This window comes from Nerophis ophidion, linkage group LG04 (genome assembly GCF_033978795.1).
Source record: "Nerophis ophidion isolate RoL-2023_Sa linkage group LG04, RoL_Noph_v1.0, whole genome shotgun sequence".
NCBI classification, from domain to species: Eukaryota; Metazoa; Chordata; class Actinopteri; order Syngnathiformes; family Syngnathidae; genus Nerophis; species Nerophis ophidion.
Window position 1 is genome coordinate 51,937,656 of NC_084614.1, and position 23,687 is coordinate 51,961,342.

The following is a 23,687-nucleotide window of genomic DNA, read 5'->3' on the forward strand; positions in this document are numbered from 1 at the left end:
ACCACCTCATCTGGCTCCTCTCGATGTGAAGGAGCAGCGGCTTTACTTTGAGTTCCTCCCGGATGGCAGAGCTTCTCACCCTATCTCTAAGGGAGAGCCCCGACACACGGCGGAGGAAACTCATTTCGGCCGCTTGTACCCGTGATCTTATCCTTTCGGTCATGACCATAGGTGAGGATGGGAACGTAGCTCGACCGGTAAATTGAGAGCTTTGCCTTCCGGCTCAGCTCCTTCTTCACCACAATGGATCGGTACAACGTCCGCATTACTGAAGACGCCGCACCGATCCGCCTGTCGATCTCACGATCGACTCTTCGCCCACTCGTGAACAAGACTCCTAGGTACTTGAACTCCTCCACTTGGGGCAGGGTCTCCTCCCCAACCCGGAGACGGCATTCAACCATTTTCCGGCGAGAACCATGGACTTAGACTTGGAGGTGTTGATTTTCATTTCGGTCGCTTCACACGAAGCGACCGATCCATTGAGCGCTGATGATCCCGGTCAGATGAAGCCATCAGGACCACATCATCTGCAAAAAGCAGAGACCTAATCCTGCGATCACCAAACCAGAACCCCTCAACGCCTTGACTGCGCCTAGAAATTGTCCATAAAAGTTAACAGAATCGGTGACAAAGGACAGCCTTGGCGGAGTCCAACCCTCACTGGAAATGTGTTCGACTTACTGCCGGCAATGCGGACCAAGCTCTGGCACTGTTCGTACGGGGAGCGGACCGCCACAATAAGACAGTCGGATACCCCATACTCTCTGGGCACTACCCACAGGACTTCCCGAGGGATACGGTCGAATGCCTTCTCCAAGTCCACAAAGCACATGTAGACTGGTTGGGCAAACTCCCATGCACCCTCAAGAACCCTGCCGAGAGTATAGAGCTGGTCCACAGTTCCACGACCAGGACGAAAACCACACTGTTCCTCCTGAATCCGAGGTTCGACTATCCGTTTAATAATGTTGCTAAACCGAAGCCTGACCAAACATGCCAGTCCTATTTGTTTTGTTAAATCATGTCCATTTTTTTCCTTGTACCCTCTTATTTCATGCTCTGTGATCTTAGTCCACCTTCATTTCAATTCTATTCTATTAGCTCATAATAAAAAAAACAGCTGTGGGCTATGAATGGTCGCCAAGATGGACTTTGGACGTCTTCTTTAAAACTAACGGCTCGTCTAGAATGCAGAAAATTTGTTTTTTACTAATTGAAATGCATGTTAAATGTTAAAGTTGTGCTGTATTGGTTCTAATTCATTTCAATGGCCAACTGCGTCACAGAACCAATTATACTCATAACTTAAGGTATTACTGTATTTGGTAAAGTAAAGATGTATTCATGTTATACAAGTAAACAAATAAAAGCAAAATACGTTTATTTTCAAAGGTATTTGTAAAATGTATTAAACATCAAACCAATTCATTGTCACCAGAAAATGAAGAAAATACCGACATTTATTTAACAATTTAAATCAGGATTCTATTGGTCAATTATTGAATCTGTTAAACCTTGGCGAGAATGAGGACTCAGGTGCAGAAGGGGGACAATTGACACAGGCTTTATTTAAGTTTTCTTTGAAATCTCTTTGAACAGAGTGATTAAAGCAAAGCGGCTATGGAATCTATGATAACAAAAGACATAGGCAAAACGCAATAAACAGAAAATCACTCCATAGGGAGGAAAAAGGCAAATGCTAAATTACACACAAATCTTCTAACAAAAGAACAATCTATGATTAGCTAAAAAAAAGTAAGTCACTCACGCAGAGGAGACAATAAACATTTAACAGAAAGAGCGCTATAAAAAGCTGAGAAAACTACAAAATAAAGCGCTCCAAGAGGAGGGGGAAAAAAGAAGGCAAAGCACTGAAATTAGACACAAAATTCTTGACCAAAAACTTTAACAAACAAAATCACTCTTTCGCAGAGGAAACAAAGAAATCAATAAATAAGGCAAGGCAATACTTAGCAAAACTTGGTTCAAGGCTGTGGACAAGGCTGGAGGCACGTAGCAAGACGATATACTCTGGCACAAGACAAGAGGAAGACCAGACATTTATACACATGAGGGAGGGTGACACAGGTGGGCACAATCAGGCAATCAGGAGAGACATCAGACCAGTGAAACAGGAGGAAGGGCAAGTGACCTGAAACGAGAGGGAGTTAACCTTTCAAAATAAAACAGGAAATGACAAGACAACATGAAACCAAACAAAACCCAGACAATACTTCACCCAGGTGTGACAGAACCCCCCCGTCTAAGGCCGGCTCCTGACGGCCCCAGGAACCTCAGGGTGGAGTCTATCGAAGTCACTAATGAGAGTGGGGTCGACAATGTGGCGGGATGGAACCCACTGTCTCTCTTCAGGTCCATATCCTTCCCAATCCACCAGGAATTGTCTGCCACGGCCTCGGTTGCGTACTGCCAACAAGCGTTTAACCTTGTAGACTGGTCCGCCTTCGATCATTTCGGGTGGTGGAGGGGACGTGGTGGTTGGGACCATGGTGCTTTCTTTGGCTGGTTTGATCTGACTGACGTGGAAGGTGGGATGGACGCGGAGGGATCGGGGAAGACGAAGCCGCACCGCTGCAGGTCCAACGAGTTTGTGGATTGGGAATGGGCCTACAAAACGTGGTGCCAGTTTTTTTGATGAAACGTTGAGGCCCAGGTCTTTGGCTGATAGCCAGACTTTCTGACCAGGCTGGTAGGTGGGTGCAGGCCTTCTTTTGCGGTCTGCCGCCCGCTTCATCCGGTCTCCTTGTTTGTTCAATACCTGGCGGGCGGCTGCCCAGATACGGTGACAACGTTTGACCATGGCATGGGCGGATGGGACCGACACTTCCAACTCATTCTCTGGAAAGAGAGAGGGCTGGTACCTTAAAGCACAATGAAAGGGAGAGAGTTCGGTGGCTAATGTAGGCAATGAATTGTGCGCATACTCTACCCAGACCAGGTGCTTGCTCCATGTGGAGGGGTTCTGGCAGACCAAGCAACGGAGGCCGGTTTCCAGCTGCTGGTTTAGTCTTTCGGTCTGGCCATTGGCTTCCGGATGATATCCAGATGTTAGGCTGGCCTTGGCTCAAATGAGTCGGCAGAACTCCCTCCAGAATCGTGATACAAATTGGGGCCCCCGGTCTGAAACAATGTCTTTGGGGAATCCATGAACTCTGAACACATTTGTCATCATAATCTCTGCCATCTCCTTAGCGGATGGTAATTTAGGCAAAGCGATGAATCTGACCATCTTGGAGAATCTGTCGACCACGGTGAGAACGGTGGTGTTACCTTGTGAGACCGGGAGCCCAGTAACGAAGTCCATCGCGATGTTTGACCATGGTCTGGAAGGGATGGGGAGTGGCTGGAGAAGTCCCATGCGAGGCCTGGAAGAAGTATTGTTCCTGGCACAGACCGAACACGCCTCTACGTACTCCCGGACCTCCGTCTCCATGGCTGGCCACCAGAACCGCCGGGAGATCACAAACAGTTCTTTTAACTCCCGGATGACATGAAAGCAGCGAGGTGTGGGCCCAATGAATCACCCGGGGACGCAGCTCAATGGGGACAAACAATCGATTATCAGGACATCTCCTAGGTGGCGGGGCCACACCGTTAGCTTGCTTTACCTCAGTTTCTATTGGCCAAGTTACCGCTCCTACCACACAGTTCAGTGGAAGGATGGTCTCAGGTTGCTTGGCCTCAGGCTCGGGGTCGAATTGTCGTGACAGGGCATCTGGCTTGACGTTGCGGGACCCCGGCCTGTAGGAGAGCGAAAAGGAAAAGCGATTAAAAAAAAAGCGCCCACCTGGCCTGGCGAGAATTGAGTCTCTTAGCCTTCTTGATGTATTCCAGATTTTTGTGATCAGTCCAGACGATGAATGGGTGTTCGGCCCCCTCGAGCCAATGCCGCCATTCCTCCAAGGCGAGCTTTACCGCCAGCAATTCACGATTGCCAACATCATAGTTTCTTTCAGCTTTGGACAGCCGCCGCGACAGAAAGGCACAGGGATGCATCTTGCCATCCTGATGAGAGCGTTGAGACAGGACCGCTCCAACTCCTTCATTAGAAGCGTCCACCTCCACGACGAACTGGCGCTGCGGGTCCGGAATGGTGAGGATGGGCGCTGAGGTGAAGCGGTGCTTGAGTGTCTGGAAGGCCCTCTCTGCCTCTGGAGACCAGTGGAACCGCACCTGGGGAGAGGTGAGAGCATGGAGAGGAGCAGCTATTGCGCTGAAGCTTCTGACAAACCGCCTGTAAAAGTTAGCAAAACCCAAAAATTGCTGAACCTTCTTGCGGTTGTCAGGTGTAGGCCAATTGGCCACAGCGCTCACTTTAGCCGGATCCATCTGCACTCTTCCAGGAGCTACAATGAAGCCCAGGAAGGAGACAGTGTCAGCATGAAAAACACTTTTCAGCTTTAACATACAAGTCATCGTCCAAGAGTCTCTTTAAGACCTGAGTTACGTGGACTTGGTGAGTGTAACTATCAGGAGAATAAATCAATATATCGTCAAGGTAGACATACACAAAATGGTCCAGGAAGTCTCTTAGAACTTCATTGATCATTGCTTTGAACACGGCGGGGGCGTTGGTGAGTCCAAAGGGCATGACCCTGTATTCATAGTGGCCGCTGGGTGTGTTGAATCCGGTCTTCCACTCGTCTCCCTCTCTTATTCGGACCAGATGGTAAGCGTTGCGTAGGTCCAGTTTGGTGAATATTTTGGCCTGTTGGAGTTGGTCGAAGACAGAAGACATGAGGGGAAGAGGGTAACGGTTCTTGATAGTAATGTCGTTGAGTGGGCTGTAATCAATGCAAGGTCTTAACGAGCCGTCTTTCTTCTTCACAAAGAAGAACCCTGCTCCTGCTGGTGATGACGATGGACGGATCAAGCCAGCTTTCAATGATTCCGAGATATAGTCATTCATGGCTGCTCTTTCTGGACCAGAGACAGAGTACAGGCGCCCCTTGGGAATAGTGGCACCGGGCAGTAACTCAATGGCACAGTCGTAGGAACGGTGGGGTGGAAGTGACATAGCCTTAGTCTTGATGAAGACTTGACGGAGGTGGTGGTAACAGGGAACAGAATTCAGGTCCGGGAATTCTGAGTCTGTGGCAGGATTGGCAGAAAAAAGATTAAATTCCTTGACATTTTTCTTTTGGACAGTAGAAAAATTACATTTATGGGTACATTCCCTTCCCCATAAACTGATCTTCCCTGTTTTCCAGTCAACACGAGGGTTATGCTGGTACAGCCATGGATACCCCAAGATTAACAAATGAGGGGGAAATAATCAGGTATGGACAAATTTGTTCCTGGTGGCCGTCTATGTTCATCTGGAAAGGTTCACTGATGTGTGTGATGGTGAAAAGTTCCTTTCCATTTAGAGAACGGGCCCTAATGGGTTTAGCTAGTGGTTCTGACTTGAGTCCTAGTCTCCTAGCTAAACTCCAGTCCATCAGGCTCTCATCTGCCCCAGAGTCTATTAGCGCCTCTAGCATTGTGGTCGTGTGATGGGTTATTGTGATCTTGGTAAGAATGCGTGGTATCTGAGGAACATGACTCACCGCCTGGGACCCCTTGGTTGGACACGAAACGACAAGATGGCCGCCCTCTCCGCAGTAAAAGCATCTTCTCTCCATCAGCCGCTTGTGTCGCTCCTCTGGGGTCAGTCGGGCTCTCCCCAGCTGCATTGGTTCTTCCTCCCCATTTGTGCGCAGGTGAGGATGTAGCACCTGAGGTGGGCGCCGAGTCGTCAACCAGCTAGGTGCGAAAGGATGGGTGGTTCTTCCTGCAGCTTCCGATCCTTCACCTCGCTGTCGTTTAAGCTGGGCAAGTCGGTTGTCCGTCCTGATGGCTAGTGCGATGAGGGCATCGAGGTTATCGGGTAGGTCCAGGGGAATGAGGAGGTCCTGTATGGAAGTTCCGAGCCCCTTAAGAAAAACATCATAAAGCGCCATGTCGTCCCACCCACTTTCAGCTGCCAGCGTGCGGAAGCGGATGGCATGGTCGCACACGGAACCGCTGCCCTGCTTTAAACTGCTTAGTTCTTGTGCCTTTTCTCTGCTGGAGGACACCGGGTCAAAAGTTCTTGTCAGAGCAGCTTGAAAGTCTGTAAACGAGTGGCAGAGTGACGAGTTCCGCCCCCATTCGGCAGAAGCCCACGCCTTGGCTCTATCCGTAAGATGGGAAATCATAAAAGCAATCTTGGAACGGTCAGTGGGAAATGCATGGGGCATCAATTCGTAATGAATAGCACAGTCAATCAAAAAGGTTTTGCACAAACCGGGGGCGCCAGAGTATGGCGCCGGAGGGGCCAGCTTGCATCCGGCTCCGGGAGGAGGTGAAGATGGAGTGGGAGCAATGGGTGGCGTGGGGGGCTGGGAGGCCGGAACCGGTCGAGCAAACTGCTCAAGTAGCCCTTGTAGCTGGGAGGAAAGGTGACCCATGTTTGTTGCCATTGCCGTTTGAAACTCCTCCTGTCGGGCGAGTCGTGATTCCTGGGTGCGCAGGATTTCCGTCAGTTGTTTTGCCTCTGCTGAGTCCATACTGGCCAGAGTATAATGTTAAACCTTGGCGAGAATGAGGACTCAGGTGCAGAAGGGGGACAATTGACACAGGCTTTATTTAAGTTTTCTTTGAAATCTCTTTGAACAGAGTGATTAAAGCAAAGCGGCTATGGAATCTATGATAACAAAAAACATAGGCAAAACGCAATAAACAGAAAATCACTCCATAGGGAGGAAAAAGGCAAATGCTAAATTACACACAAATCTTCTAACAAAAGAACAACAATCTATGATTAGCTAAAAAAAAGTAAGTCACTCACGCAGAGGAGACAAGAAACATTTAACAGAAAGAGCGCTATAAAAAGCTGAGAAAACTACAAACTAAAGCGCTCCAAGAGGAGGGGGAAAAAAGAAGGCAAAGCACTGAAATTAGACAAAATTCTTGACCAAAAACTTTAACAAACAAAATCACTCTTTCGCAGAGGAAACAGAGAAATCAATAAATAAGGCAAGGCAATACTTAGCAAAACTTGGTTCAAGGCTGTGGACAAGGCTGGAGGCACGTAGCAAGACGATATACTCTGGCACAAGACAAGAGGAAGACCAGACATTTATACACATGAGGGAGGGTGACACAGGTGGGCACAATCAGGAGATCAGGAGAGACATCAGACCAGTGAAACAGGAGGAAGGGCAAGTGACCTGAAACGAGAGGGAGTTAACCTTTCAAAATAAAACAGGAAATGACAAGACAACATGAAACCAAACAAAACCCAGACAATACTTCACCCAGGTGTGACAGAACCCCCCCGTCTAAGGCCGGCTCCTGACGGCCCCAGGAACCTCAGGGTGGAGTCTATCGAAGTCACTAATGAGAGTGGGGTCGACAATGTGGCGGGATGGAACCCACTGTCTCTCTTCAGGTCCATATCCTTCCCAATCCACCAGGAATTGTCTGCCACGGCCTCGGTTGCGTACTGCCAACAAGCGTTTAACCTTGTAGACTGGTCCGCCTTCGATCATTTCGGGTGGTGGAGGGGACGTGGTGGTTGGGACCATGGTGCTTTCTTTGGCTGGTTTGATCTGACTGACGTGGAAGGTGGGATGGACGCGGAGGGATCGGGGAAGACGAAGCCGCACCGCTGCAGGTCCAACGAGTTTGTGGATTGGGAATGGGCCTACAAAACGTGGTGCCAGTTTTTTTGATGAAACGTTGAGGCCCAGGTCTTTGGCTGATAGCCAGACTTTCTGACCAGGCTGGTAGGTGGGTGCAGGCCTTCTTTTGCGGTCTGCCGCCCGCTTCATCCGGTCTCCTTGTTTGTTCAATACCTGGCGGGCGGCTGCCCAGATACGGTGACGTTTGACCATGGCATGGGCGGATGGGACCGACACTTCCAACTCATTCTCTGGAAAGAGAGAGGGCTGGTACCCTAAAGCACAATGAAAGGGAGAGAGGCCGGTGGCTAATGTAGGCAATGAATTGTGCGCATACTCTACCCAGACCAGGTGCTTGCTCCATGTGGAGGGGTTCTGGCAGACCAAGCAACGGAGGCCGGTTTCCAGCTGCTGGTTTAGTCTTTCGGTCTGGCCATTGGCTTCCGGATGATATCCAGATGTTAGGCTGGCCTTGGCTCCAATGAGTCGGCAGAACTCCCTCCAGAATCGTGATACAAATTGGGGCCCCCGGTCTGAAACAATGTCTTTGGGGAATCCATGAACTCTGAACACATTTGTCATCATAATCTCTGCCATCTCCTTAGCGGATGGTAATTTAGGCAAAGCGATGAATCTGACCATCTTGGAGAATCTGTCGACCACGGTGAGAACGGTGGTGTTACCTTGTGAGACCGGGAGCCCAGTAACGAAGTCCATTGCGATGTTTGACCATGGTCTGGAAGGGATGGGGAGTGGCTGGAGAAGTCCCATGCGAGGCCTGGAAGAAGTATTGTTCCTGGCACAGACCGAACACGCCTCTACGTACTCCCGGACCTCCGTCTCCATGGCTGGCCACCAGAACCGCCGGGAGATCACAAACAGTTCTTTTAACTCCCGGATGACATGAAAGCAGCGAGGTGTGGGCCCAATGAATCACCCGGGGACGCAGCTCAATGGGGACAAACAATCGATTATCAGGACATATCCTAGGTGGCGGGGCCACACAGTTAGCTTGCTTTACCTCAGTTTCTATTGGCCAAGTTACCGCTCCTACCACACAGTTCAGTGGAAGGATGGTCTCAGGTTGCTTGGCCTCAGGCTCGGGGTCGAATTGTCGTGACAGGGCATCTGGCTTGACGTTGCGGGACCCCGGCCTGTAGGAGAGCGAAAAGGAAAAGCGATTAAAAAAAAGCGCCCACCTGGCCTGGCGAGAATTGAGTCTCTTAGCCTTCTTGATGTATTCCAGATTTTTGTGATCAGTCCAGACGATGAATGGGTGTTCGGCCCCCTCGAGCCAATGCCGCCATTCCTCCAAGGCGAGCTTTACCGCCAGCAATTCACGATTGCCAACATCATAGTTTCTTTCAGCTTTGGACAGCCGCCGCGACAGAAAGGCACAGGGATGCATCTTGCCATCCTGATGAGAGCGTTGAGACAGGACCGCTCCAACTCCTTCATTAGAAGCGTCCACCTCCACGACGAACTGGCGCTGCGGGTCCGGAATGGTGAGGATGGGCGCTGAGGTGAAGCGGTGCTTGAGTGTCTGGAAGGCCCTCTCTGCCTCTGGAGACCAGTGGAACCGCACCTGGGGAGAGGTGAGAGCATGGAGAGGAGCAGCTATTGCGCTGAAGCTTCTGACAAACCGCCTGTAAAAGTTAGCAAAACCCAAAAATTGCTGAACCTTCTTGCGGTTGTCAGGTGTAGGCCAATTGGCCACAGCGCTCACTTTAGCCGGATCCATCTGCACTCTTCCAGGAGCTACAATGAAGCCCAGGAAGGAGACAGTGTCGGCATGAAAAACACTCTTTTCAGCTTTAACATACAAGTCATTGTCCAAGAGTCTCTTTAAGACCTGAGTTACGTGGACTTGGTGAGTGTAACTATCAGGAGAATAAATCAATATATCGTCAAGGTAGACATACACAAAATGGTCCAGGAAGTCTTAGAACTTCATTGATCATTGCTTGGAACACGGCGGGGGCGTTGGTGAGTCCAAAGGGCATGACCCTGTATTCATAGTGGCCGCTGGGTGTGTTGAATCCGGTCTTCCACTCGTCTCCCTCTCTTATTCGGACCAGATGGTAAGCGTTGCGTAGGTCCAGTTTGGTGAATATTTTGGCCTGTTGGAGTTGGTCGAAGACAGAAGACATGAGGGGAAGAGGGTAACGGTTCTTGATAGTAATGTCGTTGAGTGGGCTGTAATCAATGCAAGGTCTTAACGAGCCGTCTTTCTTCTTCACAAAGAAGAACCCTGCTCCTGCTGGTGATGACGATGGACGGATCAAGCCAGCTTTCAATGATTCCGAGATATAGTCATTCATGGCTGCTCTTTCTGGACCAGAGACAGAGTACAGGCGCCCCTTGGGAATAGTGGCACCGGGCAGTAACTCAATGGCACAGTCGTAGGAACGGTGGGGTGGAAGTGACATAGCCTTAGTCTTGATGAAGACTTGACGGAGGTGGTGGTAACAGGGAGGAACAGAATTCAGGTCCGGGAATTCTGAGTCTGTGGCAGGATTGGCAGAAAAAAGATTAATTTCCTTGACATTTTTCTTTTGGACAGTAGAAAAATTACATTTATGGGTACATTCCCTCCCCCATAAACTGATCTTCCCTGTTTTCCAGTCAACACGAGGGTTATGCTGGTACAGCCATGGATACCCCAAGATTAACGAATGAGAAGGGGAAATAATCAGGTATGGACAAATTTGTTCCTGGTGGCCGTCTATGTTCATCTGGAAAGGTTCACTGATGTGTGTGATGGTGAAAAGTTCCTTTCCATTTAGAGAACGGGCCCTAATGGGTTTAGCTAGTGGTTCTGACTTGAGTCCTAGTCTCCTAGCTAAACTCCAGTCCATCAGGCTCTCATCTGCCCCAGAGTCTATTAGCGCCTCTAGCATTGTGGTCGTGTGATGGGTTATTGTGATCTTGGTAAGAATGCGTGGTATCTGAGGAACATGACTCACCGCCTGGGACCCCTTGGTTGGACACGAAACGACAAGATGGCTGCCCTCTCCGCAGTAAAAGCATCTTCTCTCCATCAGCCGCTTGTGTCGCTCCTCTGGGGTCAGTCGGGCTCTCCCCAGCTGCATTGGTTCCTTCTCCCCATTTGTGCGCAGGTGAGGATGTAGCACCTGAGGTGGGCGCCGAGTCGTCAACCAGCTAGGTGCGAAAGGACGGGTGGTTCTTCCTGCAGCTTCCGATCCTTCACCTCGCTGTCGTTTAAGCTGGGCAAGTCGGTTGTCCGTCCTGATGGCTAGTGCGATGAGGGCATCGAGGTTATCGGGTAGGTCCAAGGGAATGAGGAGGTCCTGTATGGAAGTTCCGAGCCCCTTAAGAAAAACATCATAAAGCGCCATGTCGTCCCACCCACTTTCAGCTGCCAGCGTGCGGAAGCGGATGGCATAGTCGCACACGGAACCGCTGCCCTGCTTTAAACTGCTTAGTTCTTGTGCCTTTTCTCTGCTGGAGGACACCGGGTCAAAAGTTCTTGTCAGAGCAGCTTGAAAGTCTGTAAACGAGTGGCAGAGTGACGAGTTCCGCCCCCATTCGGCAGAAGCCCACGCCTTGGCTCTACCCGTAAGATGGGAAATCATAAAAGCAATCTTGGAACGTTCAGTGGGAAATGCATGGGGCATCAATTCGTAATGAATAGCACAGTCAATCAAAAAGGTTTTGCACAAACCGGGGGCGCCAGAGTATGGCGCCGGAGGGGCCAGCTTGCATCCGGCTCCGGGAGGAGGTGAAGATGGAGTGGGAGCAATGGGTGGCGTGGGGGGCTGGGAGGGAGGCCAGAACCGGTCGAGCAAACTGCTCAAGTAGCCCTTGTAGCTGGGAGGAAAGGTGACCCATGTTTGTTGCCATTGCCGTTTGAAACTCCTCCTGTCGGGCGAGTCGTGATTCCTGGGTGCGCAGGATTTCCGTCAGTTGTTTTGCCTCTGCTGAGTCCATACTGGCCAGAGTATAATGTTAAACCTTGGCGAGAATGAGGACTCAGGTGCAGAAGGGGGACAATTGACACAGGCTTTATTTAAGTTTTCTTTGAAATCTCTTTGAACAGAGTGATTAAAGCAAAGCGGCTATGGAATCTATGATAACAAAAAACATAGGCAAAACGCAATAAACAGAAAATCACTCCATAGGGAGGAAAAAGGCAAATGCTAAATTACACACAAATCTTCTAACAAAAGAACAACAATCTATGATTAGCTAAAAAAAGTAAGTCACTCACGCAGAGGAGACAAGAAACATTTAACGGAAAGAGCGCTATAAAAAGCTGAGAAAACTACAAACTAAAGCGCTCCAAGAGGAGGGGGAAAAAAGAAGGCAAAGCACTGAAATTAGACAAAATTCTTGACCAAAAACTTTAACAAACAAAATCTCTCTTTCGCAGAGGAAACAAAGAAATCAATAAATAAGGCAAGGCAATACTTAGCAAAACTTGGTTCAAGGCTGTGGACAAGGCTGGAGGCACGTAGCAAGACGATATACTCTGGCACAAGACAAGAGGAAGACCAGACATTTATACACATGAGGGAGGGTGACACAGGTGGGCACAATCAGGCAATCAGGAGAGACATCAGACCAGTGAAACAGGAGGAAGGGCAAGTGACCTGAAACGAGAGGGAGTTAACCTTTCAAAATAAAACAGGAAATGACAAGACAACATGAAACCAAACAAAACCCAGACAATACTTCACCCAGGTGTGACAGAATCATTGTATGCACAGTTGTGAAAGTTATAATTATAATTGTATAAGTTATTATAGAAAATGCCTATTGTAAAAAATATCAAAACAGAGGGATAAACATCATTGTTCTCTAAACGAAAAGACAAGATGTCGAAATCTTCTCAAATACGAAAGAAAGACGAATCAGAAGCCTCTACCTCATGCAGCTTATGTCTGGCTAGCATAGGTAGCTTGTTGGAGGACCACAGAGCTACTATCTCGAGTGACATAAAAAAAAAAACATTCGCCGCAGTTGAATCCAGACTGGACAAAATACAGAACCAAGGTAAATGTCCACGGACAACGTCTCGATGATCTGGAAAACAATGCCAAACTTAATATTGCGCTGCCCTGATCGATAGCAATGCTCGACTAGAGGCTGTGGACATGGAAAGCCAGAACCGCGGGAATAATATTTGAATAATAGGACTACTGGATCCCATTGAGAGACCTCGACCCACAGACTTTTTCTCTAAACTTCTCGTGGAATTGCTTGGAGACAAAACTCTTCAAGCTCTCCCCGAACTTGATCGTGCACATAGACCAAAGACCTGATAATATATATATATATACATATATATATATATATATATATATATATATATATATATATATATATATATATATATATATTGCTCAGCAGCCTGGAACTAATGAGGCATATTGCCTGGCCATAATTAGCTTGACCAATTACAGCACTAATTCTAAACTTGTTCAAAATTAATGTTGTCCCTATTCCAATTTAAAGGCCTACTGAAATGAGATTTTCTTATTCAAACGGGGATAGCAGCTTCATTCTATGTGTCATACTTGATTATTTTGCGATATTGTCATATTTTTGCTGAAAGGATTTAGTAGAGAACATCCACGATAAAGTTCGCAACTTTCTGTGCTAAGAGAAATGCCCTGCCTCTACCGCATGGTTGTCAAACTCCGGCCCGCGGGCCAAAATCGGCCCGCCGTGTGATTTCACTTTGCCCTTGAGGCAATATCAAATTAACATTAGAGCTGGCCCGCAGCTGTAACACCGCATTCACCGCTAACACTCTTACTTGCCAACCCTCCCGATTTTCCCGGGAGACTCCCAAGTTCAGTGCCCCTCCCGAATTTCATCCGGGACAACAATATTTGGGGTGGGCTTTAAAGGCACTGCCTTTGGCGTTCTCTACAACACGTCCGCTTTTCCTCCATACAAACAGCGTGCCGGCCCAGTCACATAATATATGCGGCTTATACACACACACAAGTGAATGCAAGGCATAATTGGTCAACAGGTATACAGGTCACACTGAGGGTGGCCGTATAAACAACTTTAACACTGTTACAAATATGCGCCACACTGTGAACCCGCACCAAACAAGAATGACACATTTCGGGAGAACATCCGCACTGTAACACAACATAAACACAACAGAACAAATACCCAGAACGCCTTGCAGCACTAACTCTTCCGGGACGCTACAATATACACCCCCCGCTATCACCAAACCGCATCCACCTCAACCCCACCGCCGAAAAGAGGCATTCAATTTTTGTTTAAATTTTAATTTGATATGCCATTGATATTTTTTTATTATTATTATTATTATTATTTGAAACTCGATTTTGCATGTCACTATAAAGTTATATAAGCCTTGCTGGTTCAATATTCAATGCAAAACTTGTGTGGGTCCCTATTAAAAGGTTAATTTGTTCAACCTCGGCTTTGTTCGGTTTTAAAATTTGGCCCACTCTATATTTGAGTTTGACACGCCTGCACTAGGGCACTTTTGGCATTATTTCTTGATATGAATTAAATATTTTGAAAAGTGAATGTGTTCCGGTTAATCAACCGGCTGAAGAAATGTCACCTTTGTCCATACCATTTAAAATATCTAACATCGGCGTTATAATCACACACCATTCGTACACTCCGTGAAAAAAATGTCACAGCTTTAAGCGCTACAGTCAAATCAGAGAAGGTAACACACTATAAAAATTAATGTGCTACCAAAATATCTTTATTCATTTCAATGTCTCGCCTTGTTTCTCCCTAAGTCCTATTTTAAATCTATTAACGGCATTATTTCTTATTTTATTTGGGCCGGTAAGCGTGTGGGAACAACTAGGACTTTACTCCAGGGAGGCAAGTTGGTGGGCGGGTTTGGGCTGCCGGATGTCATCAGTTATTATTGGGCAGCTCATTTTCCCCAAATTACACTTTGGTTAATCTCACCCCAGTGCAGTTGGTGCCAATTAGAGGCTGACTCCTGCTCTTCTTCTCTCCCATCTCTGGTGTGTGGCACCCTTCCACTCTCTCATGCTAGCTTGACAAGGAACACTGTGGTAATAAGCACACTTAGGATGTGGTCACAAATTAGACAGCATTTTCGGTGGCTCTCACTCCCTTAAGCAACGGCCATTTGTAATAATCCCCTTTTCATACCAGTTCGGATTGACCCATGATTTACATCTCTGGAGAAGAATAGCCTTCGCTGTATGGGTGACCTGTACATCAATTATGTTTTTACCAGTTTCGACCAATTACATTCCGTATTTAATTTAAATGGCTCAGAATTTAAATGGCACCAGGACACCCTAGGCCGCAGTTCCATGATCGACTTTGTAGTTGTGTCATCGGATTTGCGGCCTTATGTTTTGGACACTCGGGTGAAGAGAGGGGCGGAGCTTTCTACCGATCACCACCTGGTGGTGAATTGGCTGCGATGGTGGGGGAGGATGCCGGACAGACCTGGCAGGCCCAAGCGCATTGTGAGGGTCTGCTGGGAATGTCTGGCAGAGTCTCCTGTCAGAGAGAGTTTCAATTCACACCTCCGGGAGAACTTTGAACATGTCACGAGGGAGGTGCGGGACATTGAGTCCGAGTGGACCATGTTCCGAACCTCTATTGTCGAGGCGGCTGATTGGAGCTGTGGCCGCAAGGTTGTTGGTGCCTGTCGTGGCGGTAATCCCAGAACCCGTTGGTGGACACCAGCAGTGAGGGATGCCGTCAAGCTGAAGAAGGAGTCCTATCGGGTTCTTTTGGCTCATAGGACTCCGGAGGCAGTGGACGGGTACCGACGGGCCAAGCGGTGTGCAGCTTTAGCGGTCACGGAGGCAAAAACTCGGACATGGGAAGAGTTCGGGGAAGCCATGGAAAACGAATTCCGGACGGCTTCGAAGCGATTCTGGACCACCATACGGCGCCTCAGGAAGGGGAAGCAGTGCACTATCAACACCGTGTATGGTGCGGATGGTGTTCTGCTGACTTCGACTGCAGATGTTGTGGATCGGTGGCGGGAATACTTCGAAGACCTCCTCAATCCCACAAACACGTCTTTCTTTGAGGAAGCGGTGCCTGGGGAATCTGTAGTGGACTCTCCTATTTCTGGGGCTGAGGTCGCTGAGGTAGTTAAAAAGCTCCTCGGCGGCAAGGCCCCGGGGGTGGATGAGACCCGCCCGGAGTTCCTTAAGGCTCTGGATGCTGTGGGGCTGTCTTGGTTGACAAGACTCTGCAGCATCGCGTGGACACCGGGGGTGGTACCTCTGGATTGGCAGACCGGGGTGGTGGTCCCTTTCTTTAAGAAGGGGGACCGGAGGGTGTGTTCCAACTATCGTGGGATCACACTCCTCAGCCTTCCCGGTAAGGTTTATTCAGGTGTACCGGAGAGGAGGCTTCGCCGGATAGTCGAACCTCGGATTCAGGAGGAACAGTGTGGTTTTCGTCCTGGTCGTGGAACTGTGGACCAGCTCTATACTCTCGGCAGGGTTCTTGAGGGTGCATGGGAGTTTGCCCAACCAGTCTACATGTGCTTTGTGGACTTGGAGAAGGCATTCGACCGTGTCCCTCGGGAAGTCCTGTGGGGAGTGCACAGAGAGTATGGGGTATCGGAATGTCTTATTGTGGCAGTCCGCTCCCTGTATGATCAGTGTCAGAGCTTGGTCCGCATTGCTGGCAGTAAGTCGGACACGTTTCCAGTGAGGGTTGGACTCCGCCAAGGCTGTCCTTTGTCACCGATTCTGTTCATAACTTTTATGGACAGAATTTCTAGGCGCAGCCAAGGCGTTGAGGGGTTCCGGTTTGGTGGCCACGGGATTAGGTCTCTGCTTTTTGCAGATGATGTAGTCCTGATGGCTTCATCTGGCCGGGATCTTCAACTCTCACTGGATCGGTTCGCAGCCGAGTGTGAAGCGACCGGAATGAGAATCAGCACCTCCAAGTCCGAGTCCATGGTTCTCGCCCGGAAAAGGGTGGAGTGCCATCTCCGGGTTGGGGAGGAGACCCTGCCCCAAGTGGAGGAGTTCAAGTACCTAGGAGTCTTGTTCACGAGTGGGGGAAGAGTGGATCGTGAGATCGACAGGCGGATCGGTGCGGCGTCTTCAGTAATGCGGACGTTGTATCGATCCGTTGTGGTGAAGAAGGAGCTGAGCCGGAAGGCAAAGCTCTCAATTTACCGGTCGATCTACGTTCCCATCCTCACCTATGGTCATGAGCTTTGGGTCATGACCGAAAGGATAAGATCACGGGTACAAGCGGCCGAAATGAGTTTCCTCCGCCGTGTGGCGGGGCTCTCCCTTAGAGATAGGGTGAGAAGCTCTGCCATCCGGGAGGAGCTCAACGTAAAGCCGCTGCTCCTCCACATCGAGAGGAGCCAGATGAAGTGGTTCGGGCATCTGGTCAGGATGCCACCCGAACGCCTCCCTAGGGAGGTGTTTAGGGCACGTCCAGCTGGTAGGAGGCCACGGGGAAGACCCAGGACACGTTGGGAAGACTATGTCTCCAGGCTGGCCTGGGAACGCCTCGGGATCCCCCGGGAAGAGCTAGACGAAGTGGCTGGAGATAGGGAAGTCTGGGCTTCCCTGCTTAGGCTGCTGCCCCCGCGACCCGACCTCGGATAAGCGGAAGATGATGGATGGATGGCTCAGACTTTTTTCAGTACTTTCAGCATCGTGACCCACGCACTGGCATTTCCTCGTGCCCGTGGCCCCAGTGGCATTGATTTGGTACTCAAGGTGGGAGTCCTGCCCAGGGACCAGGTTTCCTTCCTTTATGAGCTCCTGTTCACAACTAACAAGTCTGTGATACAAAACATTAAGGTTGATTGGGAAAGAGACCTAAAAAGTAACCTTTCTGAGGACTTCTGGAAAAAAAAACGTTGAGGGCTGTTAACTCTTCTTTTAGTTGCGCTCCACAAACTTCACTACAGCAAATATAAACTCTCCAGCATTTTTCCGAATACAATTGATGAAACTTGCCTGCTCAGTCGCCTTGTGGGTTAGAGCGTCTGCCCTGAGATCGGCAGGACGTGAGTTCTAAAAAAATGGGACCCATTACCTCCCTGCTTGACACTCAGCATCAAGGGTTGGAATTGAGGGTTAAATCACCAAAATTGTTCCCGAGCGTGGCCACCGCTGCTGCTTACTGCTCCCGTCATCTCCCAGGGGGTGGAACAAGAGGATGGGTCAAATGCAGAGGATAATTTCACCACACCTAGTGTGTGTGTGACTATCAGTGGTACTTTACCTTTAACTTTAACTTGTGGTAGATGCTCCCAAGCTCCTTGTAACTTTACTCACATGTTATGGTCCAATTCCCAATTAGTTAACTATTAGCGATTTATCCCATTTCTGACATTATCGGTTTGAACATCAAACCATCCCCCACATATAACCCCTGACAATCTCCCCACCTTGGCCAATCAGGACAATGTTATCACTTTTGCCTCTCTGATTGCCCATAGGAAGATCCTCCTTTTATGGAAATCTTCACAACCTCCGTCCTTTAAAACATGGCTGCACTATATACAGTATCATGTCTCCCGAAGTTAGAGAAAATAAAATTTTCTCTTAGAGGGTGCTCTGATAGGTTTCACATTCATTGGAGGCCCTTGCTCCAATATTTAAAAAAAAACCTTAAACCTGACAAGCTATTTTAGTAATGCAGCATCGCCTGCCGATGAAGTCCCGTCGTTTCGTGCCTGTCCGGCCGCCCCCGAATCCCCTCAACTGCCCTCCTTTGAATAACGAGGTACCAAATTGTATGATCTGACTATTAGTAAATCGAGTCACGGGGTCTTCGGTTGCCGAGGTATAAGCCTAGATGTGGGCAGCTCTTATTCACTTCAACAGGTCAGGATGAAACAGCATGCGTGAATAGTTAAGTTCTCATGACTTTCAATTCAGTTAATGTGGTTTAATTATTATTTTTATATACACACACACACACACACACACACATATATATATATATACATCAAGAAATACGTTAATAAATACAGCAAAATATGTTCTAGACCAAAAAAAAACTCCATATCCTCTACTGCTGACTAATGTTACCATATCTGAGTTATTGTGTAGAAATATTGGGAAACAACTACAAATGTAGGTTTCATTCACTGATGGTGTTACAAAAAAGATCATCCATCCATTTCCTACTGCTTGTCCCTCTCGGGGTCGTGGGGGTGCTGGAGCACCAGCTGCATTTGGGCGGAAGGCGGGGTACATCGCAAGACCAACACAGATAGCTAGACAACATTCACACTCACATTCACACACTAAGGCCAATTTAGTGTTGCCAATCAACCTATCCCCAGATGCATGTTTTTGGAGGTGGTAAGAAGCCAAAGTACAATTAGAATTATACATAATGTTGGATATAGAGAACATACAAACCCTTTATTTATTGAATCAAAAATATTAAAATGCAACGACTTAGTGCATTTGCAAACAGTTAAAATTATGTATACAACAAACTATCACCTGTTACCCAAGAATGTACAATTTTTCTCAACAAAAGAGGAGAAATATAACCTTGTAGGAAAATCTAATATAAAACATTTGTATGCATGTACAACACTTAAAACATTTAGCATATCCATATGTAGAATTCAATTATGGACTGGATTAAGCAAAGATATGAAACAAAGTACTAAAATGATTCAGTTTGGAGACTGTTCACACTACAAGTGTTCACAAAGTACAAAGACGAATAATTAACATAAATACCTAAAACCTTAAAAAAAGAGAGACAATGATTATGTACGTATTTAATATTTCTTTAATTACATGTGGTATATTTATGTATTATTTATTTATTTATTTATTTATTTATTCACTGTTCTGTTAAAAACAGAGAACAAAGAGATGGGATAAATTATACATGGGAAATGATGATATGAAAAGGGGTAGGATTAAATAAGATTTGCTTCTTCCTACTGCTTTTCAGACATGCTATAATGAAACAACTGGAAATATGTGATGCATTACATTGTATTTGTATTATATGCACATTTGAAATAAGCTGAATTGAACCCAAAGGGGACAAGCGGTAGGAAATGGATGGATGGATGGAAGGATGAACTGAAGTAAGTAAGGGTCTGATCTATTAAACGGTTTTCGTGTACTAAAACACATGCAAACTTGATAGCACACAAAGATAATCTACTAAAGTGTTTGTCTTCATGTATACGGTTATATGTTGGTTATTGTGTTAGTTTATTTTGAAGATGCATTAAATTTTAGTATGATTTATCACGTTTCCAGTTTCTCATTACAACATGTCCGAAAAGGAGTAGGATGCAGACTATATGCTGATTATTCCAAAACACAATATTGGGAGGAGGAGATGCAAATAGAAAGATTTAGTGCTTGCAATGTGGTTTAACACACTTGTAATGTTTATGCAAACTGGCACAGTTATGCACAAATGGCTGTGATTGCTGCAATATGACAGAATCTCCTGTGTTGCTGTCATCAATCAACATATTTCTGTCTGTCCAGCTAATGATATGTCTAATACCTTGTTTGAGGTACCGAACCCCACCTGTTTCATATGCGCATTCACCAAACCCTTAGTGAAAAATGAAATGTTTTTTTTTTTTCAAATTCAAGATAAAGTTATGTTTTTGGTAATACTTTAGTATGGGGAACACATTCTAAGTAACAAAGACTTAATTTAGAGTTATTTGGTTAGGGATAAGGTTAGGGTAAGGATTACAGCAGGGGTCGGGAACCTTTTTGGCTGACAGAGCCATGAAAGCGAAATATTTTAAAATGTATTTCCGTGAGAGCCATATCAGATTTTTTTAACACTGAATACAACTAAATGCGTGCATTTTTTAAGTAAGACCAATATTTTTAGAGTATAATAAGTCTGTAATTGTGTTGGATCCGCTTTGGACTGGACTCCCGCGGCTGTGTTGGATCCACTATGGATTGAACTTTCACAGTATCATGTTAGACCCGCTCCACATCCATTGCTTTCGTCCTCTCCAAGGTTCTCATAGTCATCATTGTCACCGACTTCCCACTTGGTGTGAGTTTTCCTTGCCCTTATGTGGGCCTACCGAGGATGTCGTAGTGGTTTGTGTTGTGGTTTGTGCAGCCATTTGAGACACTAGTGATTTAGGGCTATATAAGTTAACATTGATTGATTGATAATTCTTTTTAATAACATTGTTATTTCGTGAACAGGTGCGGTAGAAAACGGATGGATGGATTAAAATGCATGAGAATGCTTTATATTTTGAACGTTATTTTTAACATAGTGATTACCAGCGGAATTATTCATTACTTATCGTGTTAAGCAATGTCAGTTAAGATTTATCTGAGAGCCAGATGCAGTCATCAAAAGAGCCACATCTGGCTCTAGAGCCATAGGTTCCCTACCCCTGGATTAGAGGGTTAGGGCCAGGGTTAGAGGGTTAAGGTTATAATAAGGCCATGCCAAATAAGGCATTAATAAGTACTTAATAATGACTAATTAAGAGCCAATATGTTACTAATTTGCATGTTGATAAGCAACTAATTAATGGTGAATAAGTTCCCTATACTAAAGTGTTTCCATGTTTTCTTACTGGTGCACAAAATGAACCGTGTATGAACCTCACCTTGTTCAAAGAACAAAACCAACACAGTGCATAAACTCACAATAAATTACACACCTGCAAATCAGTCTGACTTCTGCTGTTGCCGTATCCGTAATACGCCGATAGGCAGAAGTTTTTATTTACACGATGATTCGGGTGTGTTTTGACCTCCACCGAACCCCTGAGGCCGACTCACCGAACACCTAGGGTTCGATCGAACCCAGGTTAAGAACCACTGGTCTAATATATACTGAGCTGAAGAATGACTTAAAGGCTGATTTGGAGAGAGCAGAAACCATTATGATATAATCCGCTGTTGTTTTTCTTATGGCTTTTGTTTTTTCATACATGTAAAAAAAAAAAAGAAGTTTTTCTTCAATCTAGATCATTCTCATACACCACAGCAGTTATTGCCCGCGTTATGCCAAAAACACCAGTCATGTGGCCTCCCAGAGCGCACCATCGATGTGCTAAAAAGAGGTTATGTTGTCTTGATTGTGCTTCTATATTGCAGAAAAGGTGGTACATATATTTGTGTGATGCTTGTTTAACAACATGAGAAAACAGCACAGGTTAATGATAAGTGTTTCCTCGGTGAGAGCAGAAAGTACACACAAATTCCTCATTTAAATATGTAACTCTGCACCACTATGTTATTAATTGTACGCAGGGGACTGATCTACTAATATTCAGATAACAAGTACTACTAATATTCAGATAACAAGTACTAAATAGTGTCTAGAAAAGTTTAAAATGGTGTGTACGATTAGTTGGCACGTTGCAAGTGATCGACTAAGACTTTGTATACAATTAATAACAAGTAGGAAAGTGGTGCAGACCACTTTCTCTACATTAGTATTTTATGTGTACCACCTGCTGTCACCAGACCCGGCAGAAACTGTTTTAATGTGTTAGGTTAATGATTATTTGCAAAAAAAAAAAAAAAAAAAAACATTAAATATCTTGTCTTTGCAGTCTATTCAATTGAATATAAGTTGAAAAGGATTTGCAAATCATTGTATCCTGTTTTTATTTACGATTTACACAACGTGCCAACTTCACTTGTTTTGGGTTTAGCAGTTGTGTATTTGAAGGAAAAAGCAAGCATTGTGATGGCGTGGTTCGGTTGGTAGAGCGTTCGTGCCAGCAACCTCAGGGTTCCTGGTTCGATCCCCGGCTTCTGCCATCCTAGTCACATCCGTTGTGTCTTTGAGCAAGACACTTCACCCTTGCTTGTGGTTAGGGCCTTGCATGGCAGCTCCCGCCATCAGTGTGTGAATGTATGTGTGAATGTGGAAATAGTGCCAAAGCGCTTCGAGTACCTTGAAGGTAGAACAGCGTTATACAAGTATAACCCATTAGCCATTTACCATGTGCTGCTCTATGCTTAAAATGACCGAAACACGTAAATATTAAAAGTTAGTATGAATGTGCCCTTTTTTACGTGTCATATATACTTACAGCGTGTATATAAAAACGTCCATGGAGGTTTTTTGGAGGTTTTTCGAAGAGCTTTATTGGCGGAATAGAGCGAATCCAATTACCTCCATCGTTAGCTGACTTTTGCTAAAGTTTATTTACGAGTTAGAATGCATTGAAAAACAACATATGTGTTCTCGTCTCACATAAGGATTGTCAATTAGGGTCAAAATTCCCCAAAAAGTGCAGTTCCCCTCTAAGGGACTGATATAAAACAAATGTAAATGATTGATAATTTAGTTTATGTCTCTGCTGGTGTGTTTTTATTCAAGTGTGGATAATCAATTGCCCCAAAATAGTCATTGTGGGCTTTTATGTCGTCTGGAGCATGATAACATACATTTTACAGTAAATGATCAACTGTCATTATGGTGATATCCTGTGTAGTACACTCCAAAATCTAATTTAAATAATGTGGTCTGCACCAGGATCTCATTAGATCAGGTCCTAAGTAGTTCATATGACTGCATTGTTCCATATAATGCCTGCAGTACTTATGACTTATACTTACGGTACTCTATACCAAGGATGACGTCACGTAGATATAACCTTGCCTGTTCTTCTGACAAAGGGTTTTCTGTAGGCACTTCCATCACCGGCCTGCACGGACACGCACACGCACACGCGCACACACACACACACACACACACACACACACACACACACACACACACACACACACACACACACAAGCACACGATTAGTTGTATATCAATAGATCTCAAAGTGTTACAAACTCTGAATAGATCGGCCGAGAGTGGAGTCGGCTCTCTTGGTTGCTTTGTTGGGTCTGCTCCTGTCTCTGGCCATGCTCTCTCCACCCCAGCGGACGATGGCGTGGAACACCGCAGAGGCCACCACAGTGTATATGTTTCTTTTAGTTTTTATTCATAGCTGTATGTAGAAGTGGATGGTTGTATCCGCTGCTTTAATGTCTTTAATGTCCTTTGTGTTCTTTGATG

The 23,687-nt window shown here is 46.4% G+C and overlaps 1 protein-coding gene across 6 annotated transcripts in view; it reads right to left on the reverse strand.

The window, feature by feature from the left end:
- camkk1a (calcium/calmodulin-dependent protein kinase kinase 1, alpha a) overlaps positions 1-23,687 on the reverse strand; it is a 202,275-nt gene that overhangs the window by 48,248 nt on the left and 130,340 nt on the right. For all 6 annotated transcript variants that reach the window (XM_061898329.1, XM_061898327.1, XM_061898325.1 and 3 more), the window contains one exon: positions 23,237-23,325. In XM_061898329.1, coding sequence (XP_061754313.1) covers positions 23,237-23,325 — 89 coding nt within the window. The remainder of the gene's footprint in view (positions 1-23,236; positions 23,326-23,687) is intronic.